The 12,520-nt window shown below is 45.4% G+C and overlaps 2 protein-coding genes across 4 annotated transcripts in view; one reads left to right on the top strand and one right to left on the bottom strand.

Annotated features, from left to right (window-relative positions):
* Positions 1-8,527, bottom strand: part of DENND1A (DENN domain containing 1A) — a 155,934-nt gene extending 147,407 nt beyond the window's left edge. Inside the window, 2 exon segments of the mRNA XM_032708612.1 lie at positions 2,337-2,407; positions 8,394-8,527. Of these exon segments, the coding sequence (XP_032564503.1) occupies positions 2,337-2,407; positions 8,394-8,410 (88 nt within the window). The 5' untranslated portion in view covers positions 8,411-8,527.
* Positions 8,528-9,020: 493 nt separating this feature from the next.
* Positions 9,021-12,520, top strand: part of LHX2 (LIM homeobox 2) — a 48,487-nt gene continuing 44,987 nt past the window's right edge. The window contains exons 1-2 of one of the 3 annotated variants that reach the window (XM_032708546.1): positions 9,021-9,126; positions 9,258-9,710. In XM_032708546.1, the coding sequence (XP_032564437.1) occupies positions 9,624-9,710 (87 nt within the window). In that variant the 5' untranslated portion in view covers positions 9,021-9,126; positions 9,258-9,623. Of the gene's footprint in view, positions 9,127-9,240; positions 9,711-12,520 lie in introns of those variants that run through there. The other 2 variants (XM_032708547.1, XM_032708549.1) reach the window with 2 other exon arrangements.

Below are 12,520 nucleotides of genomic sequence, written 5' to 3'. Positions count from 1 at the left end.
AGCAGTGACGTGACTCGAATGCACAACTGTCCATGGGGAGTTAAGAACACCAGTCAGTGCCTCCCATTTCAGCAGGATGCAAGTGAACTGTGAAACATATTAAAGCTTTAAATTCCAGCTGATATTCCACACTCCCATGGCAAACACCCTTTGCTACTTTCTCACTTTCCCTCTTGCAGTTCTCTCCCATCCCACCAGGCTGGGGGAGCGAGTGGCTGCGTGGGGCTGAGCTGCCAGCTGGGGTTAGTCCATGACAGCTCCCCAGGCTTTGGAATCACAAAACAGAGCAAGTTGTACCATCCCACAAGCCACACAATCCCCCACACCAGGACAGTCACAGCTTTGGAGCAATTCATTCTCCTCGAGACCACGTCAGAAGATTGATATCAGAATTAAGAGCATTTTAAGTACCAACAGCACAATTACACGAGACATGGACTTAAAAAACAGTTGTCTTAGTTAGTTTGGGGATTGATTAAACGGTGAGAAATAGTTTTTCAAACTTGCCTGATAATTTGCTCCTTATACACCTTTTATACATTTTGCTTTTCTTAACAGTAGCTGCTCCTTGCCAGGTACCACACATTCCCTGACTGCACAAAAATAAAACCTGATCCCTATTCCTGGGTTTCAGGCAAAGAACAGCCAGCCAAGAGCAGAAGGAAGCTCTGTGGAGGTCTCTAGGTCTGCATTTCTGGAATGCTGATTTGCCTGGGACATGGTACAGCTGTTAAGTACAGTTGACACTGCAGAGAATCAAACAATCTTCATTTGAAGCAAAATGACAAAGTATTTGGGGATACACAAATCTAAGGCTTCTGAGAATAAAGGGCACCTCTTAAATATAAAAATAATTGGTTGGGAAAAAATCTCTTAAAAGAGTACCCAGAGAGAATGAATAACTTCAGAATACAAGAGTTGCAGAAACAACTTTTAGAACTTTTTTTACTCCCTAAAAAGAATTTCTGAAGATTTTGCACCTAGAAGTACATCCAACAAACCTAAAAACACAACTAAGTGAAACTCCCACAGAATCAGTTGGTTTATAGAACAAAATGCATACTAAATTCTCCAATTAAAAACCTGTAAAGTAGTTTCCGTGCTTTTTAACCCACCTTCCCACAGCAGGGAATTAATCCCTCCAGGGGGATGCAAACAAACTTCAAAGAGAAGATTATACCCAGACACTAGTACTGTACAATGTAATGTTTATGGTCAAATTTGTTCAGATTTTCTGGCACTCGAATCCAGGTCAGATGTGCAGAAACAAAGAGCAGTTATTAAAAGGGCTCCTGCAGTTCCCTGGAATAGCTGGGATGGCACAGAGCAGGAGGACAAGCCAGGCCTGTGCTCCAGTCCCAGCTCCCAGGGAGGCTCTGGCAGGACAGGCCAGAGCTGCAGCTCCTTGACTTCTGTTTGCTGTAACAAACAGCACAGGTAGAGCAGGAGGGAAGGGGCTTTCCAGGCACTGAGATACAAGAACTGTCTCTTTTGGTTCATTGCACCACATCTACAGCACCCATGTGATCACTCCATAATTGACAAAAGAAATATCACTTCAGCATATGCTGACTAATCATAACTATTTAATGCTGACATCCCTCCTTTCTGTAGCATTCTAGAGACTGAACTAAATTCTGGGATAATGAATTTCAGCCTTTGCTTTCCCTGCCTATTTCATCAAGTTCCTCAGGTTACACAAGAGCAGTCAAAAATTCACAAATACAGTTACCTGTTGGTTTCAGCAGTTATGGGACATCTCCAGCATAAACATTGGAATACTTGTCAAAAACCATATCAGAGAAAAACACTTGTATAATTATGGCAGGACAACAATGTTTGGCAAAAACAGTTAACCAAATCACAAGCTGTGTCCATGTCTTATTTCCAGAGATAAAGTAACTTGATCAAAGAATTCTGGGAGCAGATAAAAATAATTCTGTAGACAAGTAAGAAAGAGGAAGTAAAAATAAAGTCCACACGAGATGTTTTAAGATTATTTTTTTTATTTTTAACTACCCCTTTCTTACATTAGCAGCAAATACCAACCTGAAAAAGCACTTTTTCAACCTAATGAAGAAAGTTATTTCTATTTTAAAAGACAAAAAAAAGGGCAAAACAGTCAAAGAAATCTGAAAATTGCCCACAATCAGGGACAGGGGCAAGAATTTCTCTTTATTAGTCCTAACTGTACAGGATTCCACAGAACCAGTGATTAGGATATCTCTAAGAGCTAGAACAGCATAATATTAAATATACTTCATGACCTCCCAAAACATGGTTCTTACCAACAGTTTCAACCAACAAACAGGCAGAATCACAGTGCAAAGCAGTACCTTTCCCAATGCAGCTGATTCCTGAGTGGGTCACTTCTGCATACACCTCAAAGGTAGTTTCTGGGTTTTGTCTGAAAGGAGAGAAAAGCACAGAGCACACTGAGAATGGGGTTTAAGTGCACTTGCCATTCCACAGTCACAGAGCACTCTGGGAACACACAGGGAAGAACAAGAGCCAGGGACACCCCATCCCTGATCTCACCTGTCAGAATGGGGCTCATACAGAGACAGGTTAGTCCAGTTCTTGCCCACAGCAGCAGATTTTATTACATGTGGAACTTAGAAAAGCAAGTTCTTTTCACCTCACCTTTATTTTCAAATGACAAATTAAATCACCTTTGTGCTAAACACAGGGACTTTTTTCAGGGAAAAAAAAAAAGTCCTGAATACTCTTTTCACCAAACTGAAAACAGTCACATTGTCCAACAAGGAACAAACAACCCAGATTCACATTTTCATTACTGTGACCCTTGAGTTCAACTTCGTGACACCTATTTGCCCAGGAAGAGGGAAAAATAAAGAAGCTGCAGCCAAGAGGAGGCAAAGTCATTTCATGCACACACTACTGAGAAACTTAAGCAGCTGTATTTGGGGTGAAGACACTTCCCCTTCTTAATACCTGTCAAAATATTTCTATCTCTGTCCAAAAAAGGCCGTGCTGGACAATGCTACAAATGCACAAGGTTTGGCCTCCTGAGACTCCAGGGCCTTGAATCCAGAAATTGGCCAGATGCAAGGAAATAGGTGCAACAGTCAAAACCAACACCAAACTGAGCTACAAAGCATAAATAAAGCTTGAGGAAAGAGACATACTCTGTGCAAGATTGATAAATACACCAGTACTAAAAGTAAAAAGTTGATGATACTACTTCAAAATAAACAAACAAGCCATTTAGTGTATATTTTCGGTCCTTACTAATATAACTCCATGAGTGATGCTCTGGAATTACATTTCACAGTGTAACGAGGATGCAAAGGCAGCAGGTGATTAAATAAGAAAGAATATTTCGAGTTAGTCCCTGACTAACAATTTTAGCTACTCCAGAAATTTGTTGTGAGATTAAAGAGAATCACACATTACACTGTAATTGTTAAGTTACTGAAATAAGGATTTTGCAGGTCTGAGCATGTGACACTTTATTCTTAGACTTTCTGGTTAAAGTCAAGAATCAAAATTGCATAATTACTGCTCCAAATTTATGGCTGTATAGTGATAATGTTGTCTCCTATGTGTTAATGCAAACGATCTAACATTAGAAAATTGCTGAGGTATAATTAACTTGTGAATTTTGTAACTCCCTTACAGCTAAGGACGAAAATAATGACAAGACCCACAAATACATATGCTAGAATTCCTAACTGAACAGTAACCTAAAAAATTAAACTCATCTTACCCAACATCTGAAACCAAACAGATAAACATGTCAAGGAGTTCAGCTTACTCCTCAGAGAATTTCTATTATTTTTAATCCTACTTTAACAGCAAAAGGGATTAAGGAAAACATTTCTAACCATGCCACAGGCCCATTTAGTCTAACTCAAGTGGCTCTAAGCCAAACCCCACACCTATTTAAACTGACAGAAAAGCCCCCACTGCTTTCAGTAGCACAGGATCACACTCCTCAGTTTTACAGAGCACCTCTCAGGAGCAACAATGGTTCACAATTCAATTAATGGTAATTTAATTTGCCACCAGTTCCCAACTGATTTGTCTTAAGTAGCTGGGTTTTTTTGTTGGTTTTTTTTTCCAGAAAACTACATTTGTAGGTTATGAGAAATCCAAAGTCAGCTGTTATTGTGCAATATAAAACAAACTTGCACAATTCTCGCTGTGCTACTCGAGTTGTTGCCCATAATCTGTAAATACTGGGGTTTAGTCACATTCCAACAATCATGGCACAGGATGAGGATGGAATGATATCCCATAGCCACAGAAATGTATTTTTCCTTTCATACATACTGCTGTGCAGCCTTATCATACCTTCCTTGTTTATGTCTTTATTTTTAGCACCCTGTTTCCTTAATTAAAAGTTTATGAATTTTATAATATTTTTACAGCTAATGGTTAAAATAACAAACACCCTTTTAGTATTATGTTAGAGCCCGTGCTCCAGTTCCTCAGTGAAAGCACTGTGTCACACAGCTGGCAGGAGCACAGGCTACACCAAAACCTTCAGACAAAAAGACATTACATTTTGTATTTTAATTTTCCCTGACAAATGTCCATTGATTTCTGTGAACAGTGAAACTGAGGTAGCTTTGCCAAGTGAGAAACTCGGTATTAAAGGCTGCATTCAACAACCAACACCTCAGTATGAGAATGAAGCCATTGTTGGATTGGGGATAGTTTATAACTTTGCAGTGGAATTAAGGAAACAAGTCACTGTGAGACTTCATACAGTTTGCAAATACAGCATAAACATGATCATAATGTGTGTATTCTGCAGTCCATTTTTATGACTACTAAACTGACCTGCAGACATCTAATGCCACCTGTGCCCCGCACTGAGACCTCAGCCCCCTGCAACCCTCCACAGCAGCAGAGCCCTAAACACACACACTGAGTTCTCTTTCCTCCCCCAAATCACTCACAGACCCTCAGTCACTTATCAAGTGAATATACAGATGCAATAAAAAAGAAAAAGCATAGGACACCTATGTACAAAAATACATAAGTACCTCATTGTATTGGGTCTGCCTGAGATGGTCAAGCCACCACACTCATTTATTTGAGAATAGGATAATTTCAGAAGGAAATGCAATACTCCTTTGCAAATAGACATTTAGGAAGGAGCTGTATGAGGAAATAATGCTTTTGTGATAAATGCCACTTGTATGAATTACTTCAAATCTTGGACGTAGAAATAACTTCAGTATCAAAGCAATCACTATGAAATTCAATTTTAAGTTGAAGTAATACAATATTTCAAATAAAGTATTTATGTACCTTTTACTATGAAAAATTTTAGCTTTTACCAAACTGTAAGAGATTTATGCAGAATAAAACTAAACCAAGTCCTGCTCCAAAGCTGTATGATGGAAGCAGATATCCTACATACCTACAGCCTATTTCAATTCTGTCAGGAGCATTTTTTCCCAGTGTAATAGCACTTATGACAGAAAGTATCATTCCATTTAAAAATTGAGGCATGAGAGGAACCTGACACTGCCTCATAATCAGTTGTCTTGTAACAAGATTACTTGCTCAACTCTCGCAGAAATAAAATTATTAGCAGAAATCTGTAATGGCTAATTCAATTCAGAGATTGCAACTGAAGCCTTGATTAACTTCCATATATTTAACTTCTTCTGCCTGGTATTCCCTAGGCAGATAATATCCCATCTTAGTACGTGGCAAACTTTCTCTTAAATATCTGAAAGCTTTCCCAGGTGTATATGGGGTATCTCCTGTGCCAGCAGTGAGACACAACCACCCCTGGAAAGGAACGTGCCCGGTGTTGTCACAGGGCGAGGAATTCTGCTGAACAGATTGCTACTGACACCTTATTTAAAACAAAGAAAGCAAGGATCCTTTCTGTCCTGGAAGGTGGAGTACAAAGGCTATGGAGCAGTGATACAGCAGGTTAATGAGGCTGCTATCCTATAGCCTGTATCCTGTATCCTCCCTCCCTGGCTGGCACGAGCGCTGGCACGTCCTGGGCCACGCTCCTCCCCAGATTAACCCAGCTCTGTAACCCAACACTCACACACTCACTGTACCTGCTTTCTCGCCTGCAGCTATACAGAAGCCAAGAGCTCACAGGACTGCTGGCAATTCCTTGATTTCTTTCACTTCAGTCTGATGCAGCCACTGATACTTTTCTCTGAGCAATCTCTCCCTCAGATGACTCATTATTATGCACCCATCAGCAATCTCCCTGACAGATATGCCCGGGTTCCCTGCAGAGTCTATCACAGTGTGTGCAAGGGATCCTGTGCCAATAACCCTCACAGTTATCCATCTACTGCAAGAAGCAAGAGATCTGAGTACTGGTTTTTTACTGGGGCTCCAGCACATATTGGTGACACCCCCAAAGGAGATGTCCCTCAGCACACCCAATTATCAAACAGTTTTCTCATTCACACTCCCAACGTGCCCCAATAAGGGAGCTACTCGCCAACTTTAAAATCTTCACTGGATTAAACATCCAGCTCAGAAAAGCAAACCAAAAAAGCCTCTTAGACAGGCTCTCTCATTCTTAATATACTTCAAGATTGGTTTGAAGTTTTGTCCTTACTCTAGCTGGGCAGTGTTCTGTCCAAAACAGAAAAAAGCAATTTATTAAGTGTAGCTCAAGGCGAAGTTGCTTAATCACTCAACGGCCAAAATGCTTTCTCACAAAGTCCAAGAAGAATGAAAAGCAGTGTTTATCTGGGGTTATCACCTGTGTTTTCCTGGTGACTGGGAAAGACATGGGTTTTATCTGTGATCCTGAAAGACAAGTTCACACTGAAGGAATTTGCACAGAAAAAGTCCTAAAGTCCACTGGCTGCACTAAATATTTCTAATGGCTACGTCTCCTCCCTGACACCAGTTTCTGGTTGGAGCATCTCCCCTGCCTGATGGCATTCTCATTCAGCAAAGTCTACTCAAAGGCTGAAGTCCAACAAGCAATCACAAACCCAAAGATGGTAAACACAGCTTATGGATTCAGTATGCACACAAAACTCCTCTGCATTTAAAGTAAGTATCAACCTTTGAATATATTTAAGATAAGGTCATCCTAAGGAGTCATTTTGAATCATGAACTTCAAGTGATTCAAGCAAGGGTGACCACTGTAAGATCTGAAGGTACAGGTTAGAGATACAGCCTGCTCTGCTGCCAAAAATACCAACAGTCTTAGACCTGTACTTGACTGTAAGAGTTTCACTAGTTTCTCAGGCTTTGATTTCTTTGTAGCAACAGCTGAGAACACACCTGCCAAAAAAGTGCAAAGCTAATGCCCACAGTATGCCCAAGGAAGGAAGGCTTTCTGGAACCAACCAATTGCCTCAGTGCCATCGTTATAAACACTCATTATCCACTTACGTGTTCCTAAAACACCTGGCTGAACAAACACACGTGTTTGTCTATCCAGCCCGTGGGCTTGGGAACACAAAGATGTGTCATCACACAAACTATGTCCCCTCTAGTCCTGTATTCAAGTTAAACAAAAGAAGGGAAAAGTTAAAGCTCCAGGTAATCTTGAAGATGATTGTGTTCAAGAAGGAAGAACAACTGCTCAACAGCACCTGCTGAAACTGCTGAATAAACCAGAACCTGACTGGGTCTCTCCCCTCTATCACCCTTTCACACACAGAGATGCCAGCACTCCCTGCTTGGTGATGGCTTCATTACACCTTTGCCTGTCTCGGAGGAACTGAATTTTCCTGGAATGGCACATGAATGAACTGAGACCTTTAACGTGACAATACCAAACATACCAACAGGGCTTACCAATAAATCAACCACCAGTTTTTTGAAAACTAAAAAAACATTGAGAGCATGGATCTGCAGGCCCAACACATCCATCACTCGCACCACTCTTCTCCCTCCCCCAAGCCCCTCTGCTGATGCAGTCTGAAGGTCTCCCGGACAGACCGCGGTGCTTCCACGAGCGCACTCTGACCTGGCCAAAGAGCTCTGAGCTCCCTGGACGCTCCCCGTCCCCGGACCGGCGCCGCCGGTGCCGGCCGTGGAGACGTTCCCAGCGCAGCACCCTCGCCCTGCCCAGGCCCGCAGCGATAACGCCGCGCTGCGCTCCCCGCTCGGCCCCGCGGGCGGCGGTGCCGGGGTGGGTGTGAGGCACGGCCGGATCTCGCCCCTCCCGGGGCAGGGCCGGGGGTCCCGCAGGGGTCGGGCTCTCACGGCCCGTCCTGCCCGTCCCGGGGCCCCGCGGGCCCGGAGCGCTCTGCCCCTTCCCTGTCCCCCTCCTCGCCCTGCCCGGGGCCCGCGGGCTCGGCGGGGTCCCGCCCGCGCGGCCTCTCCCGGAGCGCAGGGAGGGCGGGGAAGTCAGTCCCCTTCTCGCTCTGCCGAGGGCCCGGAGCGGGGCCGCAGAGCCGCGGGGGGCACTCACTTGATCCTGGATCCCATGGTCTCCGGGGGGCCGCATAGACCCGTGCGGAGCGAGGCAGGGCCGGGGGCCGAGGGCCGCGCTCTGTCCGCCGCTCGCCCCTCACTCCATCCCGGCCCGCGCCGCGGCGCCCCGGCCGAGTCACGGCGCGGGGGCTGCCGGGAGCTGTAGTGCGGCGGGGCCGCGGCTGAGGGAGCGCCCGCGCGGGCTCCGCGCTCTGCTCGCCGTGCCGGGCGGCAGGAAAACGGGCAGCGGGCACAAACTGCACGGCGAGTCCCACCTGAACGTGGGGAAGAAGTTCTTCCCTGTGCGAGTGACCGCGCGCTGGGACAGATTGCCCAGAGCGGGTGCGGAGTCTGCCTCGCTGGGGATGTTCCAGAACCGTCTGGACGCAGTCCTGTGCCACGTGCGCCGGCATGGCCGTGCTGCAGCAGGGAGGTGGGACCGGCGGAGCCGCAGGGTGCCCTTCCAGCCTGAGCCATCCAGCGGCTCTGTGAGCGGGAGCGCCGGGGATCCACGATGGCAGCGCTGGGCGCTCCCACCCTACCTGGGGCCGCGCTCCCCTCAGGGACATTGAGGCGGGAGCCCCGATCACCTCATGGAGGTTTATGCAGGACAGGCCTGCTCACCTCAGGGACATTGAGGCGGGAGCCCCAATTACCTCATGGAGGTTTAGACGGGATGGGCCCGCTCCCCTCAGGGACATTTAGGCGGGAGCCCCGATCCCCTCATGGAGGTTTACACAGACGGGCCTGCTCCCCTCAGGGACATTGAGGCGGAAGCCCCAATTACCTCATGGAAGTTTAGACGGGACGGGCCCGCTCTCCTCAGGAACATTGAGGCAGGAGCCCCGCTCCCCTCAGGGAGGTTTAGGCGAGATGTGCCCGCTCCCCTCAGGGCTCCTCAGCGGCTGAAGGGCGGCCCGGGATGACCCAGGGCTGGGCAGGACTCGCCTCCCTGCCCGCCATTGGGGCCGAGTCATGAGAGACCCTCGGACAGGCCCTGCCAGCGTATCCCGAGCCCGGGATATCCCCTCTCGTGCGGTGCCCGGGGACTGCAGGAGCCAGAGGAAAAAGGCGCAGACAGGAGCGCTGAGCGCTGCCCTCACAGAGCTGCGGCAGAACATGGTGCACTGCTGGGCACGGAGACCAGGAAAGACCTAGAAAGGATCACCAGCCCAAGCAAGGTCATGAAGGGGACTGGAGACTACTCAGAAAGTGCAGGAGAGATGAAATGCAGTCTGCTGGAAACACAGCTCGTGTTGACTCCAAAACCACAGACAGACAGCTCGTGTTGGAGTTGGCCAACAAGAACAAACAGGTACCCAATGATTTTATTAAACATGTTTTATAAGAAGTTTTCAGGAAGGTTTGGAGAATTTCTAACATAATTTAGAAATTTCTAACTTTTTGGAGTCGGAGGTGGTCTGCAGTGAGGAATGAAAGACCTGGTAATTTGGCTTAAGAAGACCTCTAAACTGCAAATCACTGTGGAAGCCAAGTGCTTGGCTGAGGAGTCTGGTCAGCTAGAAAGATGGGAGAGAGAGAGGATATCCCGTTTGAGATACTTTAATATCCCATTTGCTCCCCAGAGAGGCTGGGTAGGAGAAATCATACCGCCCTCGTTCAAGTAATAAATATAAAACATGTTAAACATTTATGCAAAAAGTCCTGGAGGATTTGTTCACAGTTACAGTAAGCTGAAGAGATGTTTGGGCAGATGAGGAGGAGTGTTTCTAGCACTAGTTTGAGTACTCAGGATGAGGTGCTTCCACCCACAGCTCTGCCACAGGAGCCGGGTGTCGGGTCAGCCCTCAGCGTTCAGCCTGGAGCAGTGGTGTGGATGGACCTGTGCCCTGTCCTGAATTAGTTTGATCTGGGCTGGTGTTCCCTGTCTCACACACCAATACCCACAGCCATGTGAAGTAGCTTTGTAACCAAAATTACTGTCTTCAGACCATGAGTATTGTAACTCTAAACCAATCAGTGCACTAGGGGTTATACCTATAATGGTCAAATGAAAGTAAGTTCATAAAAATATCGTTAAAATTGGTTACAAAAGCAAAAAGAACCCCCATGGTCAGTAATGAGGAAAAAAATAGGGAAGCTGGTAAATGCAATGCTGATGTGGTATGAAATGACAACATTTTGAGAGTGGCTGAGTTTCTTAAATTTCATCACCCTTTTTGGAACAGGGATTGACCTTAAATTTAAGAGGTAAAGCCACAGACTCACAGTTTTAGTTTTGCTCTGTTCTGTTCAGTGTGCACTTTAAGGATTTGGTAGATTTATTAATATGAACAGATCTAGTGAATGTTTAATGTGGATGATGTAGTGTGCAAGAGTAGTAGACTGGTTTATATTTGATGGTTTTTAGACCTGACATACTAAGGAATAAAGCGCTGGGTGATTCAAATGAGCAATTTAAATCCTCTCACAGAGTAAATGAGTGGTTAACAAGTATGCATTCGCCTCAGTACGGGGGAAAAATAGGGTATAAAAATTGGATTTTGAGAACTGGACTGGATAGCTGAGGTGGTGGGTGAACTGATAGTGGCTGATAACTAACAAATGCCAGGAAAAATGGCTGCAAAATTAGTGTTTGGTAACTTCATTTGAATATGTCTCGGTGAAATATCTGTTTTGTGGGTGACTGATCCTGGATCCTGTGCAGGTGTATGCCTGAACTTCTGAGCAGGAAGTGTTACAGGCACATAGGTTATGTGATAAGCATGAGACAATCAGTCTGAAAACAATGTGATTGTGTGTTTCAAGAAGAGGATGACCTACCTCAAGCTCACAGTTAATAAAGAGGAGTTTGATTAATAAAAATAAATGGGAATAATGTGTATGGAAATGATAAGGTTCTGTCCTTGCTGCAGAAGATGCAGTAATGGGTCTGGCAACACGAGCATTGCAAATTCATTCTGTGGAAACTCCAGTTTAAAAGAGTACTTAATAAAACAGATGTGGGCTTGTAAATCTGGTAATGCAAGGTCAGAGGAAACCAGAAAGGTGACAAGAGGATGAGTGTCCAGAATTTATTCTAGTTAAAGGATAAAGCAGACTCTCAATATGGAATTTGTATGTGTACTCCACTTTATTTTGTATACATGAAACAAGCAAAGTCAGGTGTATTCCAGAATTCAGAGTACAGAACACGGCTTGTACTCTCTGAATGTCAATAATAAAATAGGAGCATTCATTCAAAATTTCAACTAAATAGGTGCTGAATATTTAAATATCTATTCAAATCGTGAAAACTGTATTTTCTGTGCAAAAGCCGACGGGAAAACAAAAGTGTTAAACGTGATGTAGATGTTGCTGTTCAAGTGCAGGGAGTTCTTCTCTCTATCTGCCTAATTTGTGTTCCAAGCTGTGGAGTGGTTTTTTTCCCCTGCTTTACCTGGTGTACTTATGTAAACGAGCAGCTCATTAGGTCCCCCGGCCCCATTTTGTGCCGTGCTGCTGGTGCCCCTGTCTGCAGGTGCCTGGTGGTCGGTGGTAATTGTGTCCCAGTGACAGGGCAGCGGGGACAGCCAAGCCCCCGAGGACAGCCCAGGGTTCCAGCAGTGCCTGCTGGCCTGGCCTGGGCTGCACTGCCTCAGAATAGATGAGCTGATTAACTCTGAATCGCCCTCCCAGAAGAGATGGGGCATTAATAGCAAACAAAAGGGAAGCAGAAGGGAAACTTCAGCCAGAAGAAAATAATCCAGGAATTAAAAGCTTGGTGAAAGCCTTAGGATGCTTCCAGATTGACCCGAAAGTCTTAGTTCAATGCCACAGAAATAGAGGTCTGATACTGTGCACTCCAGGAAGGATTTGGGCAGCGTGGCTGAGCCCGTATTTGAATCTGTAACACACCCCCAGCAGCCAGTCTACATGAGGACACAGTTACTGTTCCCTCTCCTGCAGTGACAGCCCTTCTGGAGCATCCTGGAACCTGAATGTGCTGGGGGGATTGTCCCTGCTGCAGCTCAGCCAATGGCAATGGCAGGGGGAAAATGCTGACTTTGGAGATCAATAGTAAAGCTTCATCTAAGAGGTTATGCCTTGAAAGAGAATATCCTGCTACCTGACTAATATTGATTATAATGTTCATGTGCATTTTTCCTGATTTCTCACTGGGTG

Source organism: Chiroxiphia lanceolata, chromosome 21 (assembly GCF_009829145.1).
Source record: "Chiroxiphia lanceolata isolate bChiLan1 chromosome 21, bChiLan1.pri, whole genome shotgun sequence".
Classification (NCBI taxonomy): Eukaryota; Metazoa; Chordata; class Aves; order Passeriformes; family Pipridae; genus Chiroxiphia; species Chiroxiphia lanceolata.
This window is presented reverse-complemented; position numbering and strand designations above follow the sequence as displayed.